Consider the following 4448-nt stretch of genomic DNA (forward strand, 5'->3'; position numbering starts at 1 on the left):
CTTATGCAAATGAAGAGTACCATAATGAATGTGGGTGGTTAGGGCGTTGTGACAAAGCAAGAAAAGAAGAATCATCCCCAAAAGCTCGTGCATTAAATTAATTACCAAAGACGAAAACAAAGGACATTTTTGCTATCATTATAGTTAGTTTCAGTTAGTTTTGTAAAGATAAAATTTAGTTTCAGTTCGTTTTGTTTTGTTTAAAAAAAAAAAAAAGCATTTTCATTTTTATTTTTATGGCTTTGAAAAAAACAAAAGCTAACTTGAATATTTAACTGTGTTGCAGTCTGCTGGTGAAGAGGGTTCCCAACATGGACGACAACCTGACGGACTGTGAGTATAGAATCAAAGCGACGTCGTGTGCACGCACGCACGCACGCACGCACGCACGCACGCACCCCGGCCTTCGTGGTCCGTTTTCCAAAGGCGAGCGACCACCTTCTGGTTTTCCCTGGCAGATGTGGGCTTCGAAATCCCCAACCGCTTCGTGGTAGGCTACGCTTTGGACTACAACGAGTACTTCCGTGACCTCAACGTAAGCCTTTTCAAATCAATCAGCAGGTTTCTTCCTCTTCTTCTTCTCTCAGGAAAAAAAGAACAACTTGTTGTATCATATCATCACGTCCTCATTTATAAGTTGCTGTGGTTGGCATGCTAAGGCCTACTGTACATTAAAAAAAAAAGGCATTTTGAAGATATTGTAAAAGTCATTTAAGAAGAAATGAAATGTGGGGTGGGATTTTGATGTTGATTCTTCCAAGAAAGTGCAACTGTGCATTCGTCGTCATCTTGGCATTCCGCGTCGTATGACTCTTGCACATATTTTGCTGTGTGATGGCACGCGCGAGGCGAAGGGAGGCTCACCAGCGAAATGTCATGTTTCATTATCAGTGCAGCTGGAAGAAACATCCTCTCGCTCATATCTGCTCCTCATGTTGTAAAACTCCGATTTGTCACATGATCCGTGCGTTGGGGTTCAAAGTCAGACATGTTGAGTCGCCTCCTCGACTCAATGATGTCATTTTCATGACAATGTTGAAGAGTTTGTGGCTTTTTCGAGCCACTGTCAGTCAAAGGTGACCCCGCCACTGCCAAGTGGGATGCTTCAATGTGGCTTTTTGTTGTTGTTGTTGTTTTCATGTGGGATGACATTTATTTATTTATTTATTTATTTATTTATTTATTTATTTATTTATTTATTTATTTATTTATTTATTATTTTATATTATATTTTATTATTATTATTATTAGTATTATTATTATTACTATTATTATTAATATGATTATTATTATATTTTATTATTATTTTATTTAAATTACATTATTACTATTAGATTTTATATTATTATAATTTATTTTATATTGTATTATTTTTAGTGCTGTCAAACGATTTTTCGAAACATTTTTAATCTGATTAATCACACTTTTTAATTTTGATTAATCATGATTAATCAACTAAATTACTCGCGTAATATAAAATACAAAATACCATAATATTTTGACATTAACACATTTTATTATCTGAATGTAATTTGCAAACATTGATTAAATGCATGAACGCAATTGCCTGCATGCGTGTATTGCTCAAAACATAACAGCATCATTTCAATTGGGTGCAATTCAGCAATTATATTACAAAGAACGTGCTAAATACTGATGAAAACTTGGTAACAGCATCATATAAACTGGGTGAAATTCAGCAATTAATTAATTAAATGTAAATTACTTTTGTTTTATCTAAAGTCCCGTCGGGGTGTTTTTTGAAGCGAAATTTACCACCGAGCAAATCAACTGGGGTCACGCCGCTCATTTTGGAACAACAGGCGTAGGAAATGCCGTGCATTGACCTAATCACTGACCTGCGCAGCCTTCAATGTAACCATCCGCGGTTATGTTCAAGGCTCAAGTGCGGTCAAAAAGAATAGTGCGATTAATCTGCGTTAATACGTGATTAATGCGGCAATTTTCTGTGATTAATTAATCTATTAACGCTTTAACTTTGACAGCCCTAATTATTTTATATTATTTATTATTATTTTTCTTTTTAATATTATTTTATATTATTTTATTTTATATTATTTATTATATATACTATATTATTTATTTATTAGTTTTTATTTTAGTTTTATTATTATTGTTGTTGTTATTTGCTTTTTATTCTTTTCTTCTTCGTCTGCTTTCAGCATATTTGTGTCATCAGCAAGAGTGGCAAGCACAAGTACAAGGTTTGACTGGACATCCCAATGGGAAGAAAAAAAAAAATGTCACCAAATATACATTTTGGACATCTTTGAATTTGTGTGTCAGTTTTTTTGTTTTTTTTTACTTTTTGTGTGCGTGTACGTGTGAGAGCGACACAGAAGACACGGACAGGAACGAAAGGAATGAAAATGGGAGCAGGCGAGGAGGACGTTGGTGGCAGATGGCGACAGATTAGTCAAGTTGGCATCATCCGCACTCATGGAAAACACGTCCACAAACATGATGTGCTCGTTGAGTTATGAGGCGTCACTGTCCCATTGTCTTTACAACAATGTTTGATGTTTTTGGGCAAAACATTGAATTAAGCAGACACATTTGGATTTTTCCTTTTTTCTTTTTCACAATTGAATTTTCTTGATGTGAGCAGGGCAATTTCGAGGGTCCACTATCCCCCAAAACAAGATGATGGATAAGCAAAGATGTCACTGACATATAAAGTGATTTGCAAATAACTACCAACACACAAAACATGATTTATATCTGAAATGTTCAACATACATGTCGTGACTCCGAGGTGGCGCCAAAGCAATACTTTTATGTTGCGCATGGCAACTACTTTTTTGCATGGTCGGTGTGAAATCGGCTCCGTTTGGTTGAAAGGAAAGATACTCATCTTGTCAACATGCATCACCAACATAAAGCCAATGGCTAGAAAAAGTCTACACACCCCTTTTATAGGGGACCGTAACAAATTTTCAAACATGCCTTTGGAAGATTTCAAGTGTGTTTTTAGGGTGGGTTGGCCATAATTACTAGTGATGTGCTTCTCGGGTCGAATCCCTGAAGCGTGTGCCGAGTAATGTAGATGAGTGGTTCATGAACGGCGATTCAATGCGTGTGTCGATGACGTACGTGATGACGTTTGAAGCCCCGCGAAGCGGGTGTACCACGTGACTGATTCAGGAAATGATTCGCTAGGTTTGAGTGTAGTTCGAAATAAAAGCGGCAAAGAAACGCTATGGATTCCCCTTCACTTTTTGTGTTTTCGGGTCCCTTACTGCGGTACTTCTTTGCATTTTGCATTCGATTTGACCGACGACGACGAGCTTCTTTTTTTGCGATGGAGTTCAAGGAACCAGCAAGAAAGAGAAGAGAATATCCCCAGAGTTGAAAATCCCCTTCAGTACTGGGAATCACAGAAATATGCGCTTCCAAGTTTATACAAACTTGCTGTCTCATATCTATGCACCCCTGCTTCATCAGTACCATGTGAAAGAGTTTTTTCAAAAGCAGGTGAAATTCTATGCACAAAAAGAAACCGCCTGAGTCCAAAAACTTTGGAAAAAATATTGTTTTTAAATAAAAATGAAGAAGCACTTTATTTTACCTCATTTTTTCACATTTTCACTTGTTGCATAAGCACAAACATAGACAAAGTAACACAGAACAATTCATGTTAAAACACTCTTCAAATATATATTCTTTTGTATTTAGAGGATGATTTACACCCCACCATTTTATTGCATGCACCAAGCATGTTATACATTTTTCTGTCCACATGATGGCGTAGTCGAGGAAATGAATCATCTTGAAGCCCCTACGTGTGTGTGAAGCTTTTCAATGCAGGGCTTCACTGCTTTACGGGGCTTCATTTTGCCATCACTAATAATTACTCATCACCCAAAAAAAAAAAAAATGTTTTTTTTTTAAAAAGCAGCATCACGATGCCTTTAGAGCAGGGGTGTCCAAACTACTGCCCGGGGGCCATTTGCGGCCCGCCATCCATTTTTTAGTGACCCGTGACATATGCTAAAAATGGCATTTGACTCAGTTCAAATAAAATAAAAACAAAAATGTTTGGAAAGGTCAAAGAAAGATGGGAGGGTGTCGAAAAACACAGGTGCTATTAAAGGTGATTTTAGTTCACTAAAACTAACGAAATAACTAAAACTAAAATTTAAAAAACAATTTAGTTAAAGGGATACTTCACTTATTTATCTCATTATAGCAATAAAAAGTTAATATAATTATAATATAATTAATTTGATACTTTCATTATTTTTCACGTACAATTAGTACCTTAAAAACACATTTGCAACTTGCTGTCGACTGAAATTGACATCACAAAGGCTCAGGTAACCAATCACAGCTCAGCTTGTGAATGTCACATCACCAAACCTAGAAAACAGGTGAGCTGTGATTGGTTACCTGAGCCCTTGTGATGTCATTTTCAGTCGACTGCAAGT

General features: G+C 36.4%; 1 protein-coding gene across 1 annotated transcript in view; it reads left to right on the forward strand.

The window, feature by feature from the left end:
• The window catches only part of LOC144009089 (phosphoribosyltransferase domain-containing protein 1-like), a 10291-nt gene extending 7375 nt beyond the window's left edge, over window positions 1-2916 (forward strand). Inside the window, exons 8-10 of the mRNA XM_077508594.1 lie at window positions 287-333; window positions 459-535; window positions 2184-2916. Of these exons, the coding sequence (XP_077364720.1) occupies window positions 287-333; window positions 459-535; window positions 2184-2231 (172 nt within the window). The 3' untranslated portion in view covers window positions 2232-2916. The remainder of the gene's footprint in view (window positions 1-286; window positions 334-458; window positions 536-2183) is intronic.
• Window positions 2917-4448: the final 1532 nt, after the last annotated feature.

The sequence above is a fragment of the Festucalex cinctus genome, chromosome 20 (genome assembly GCF_051991245.1).
Source record: "Festucalex cinctus isolate MCC-2025b chromosome 20, RoL_Fcin_1.0, whole genome shotgun sequence".
NCBI classification, from domain to species: Eukaryota; Metazoa; Chordata; class Actinopteri; order Syngnathiformes; family Syngnathidae; genus Festucalex; species Festucalex cinctus.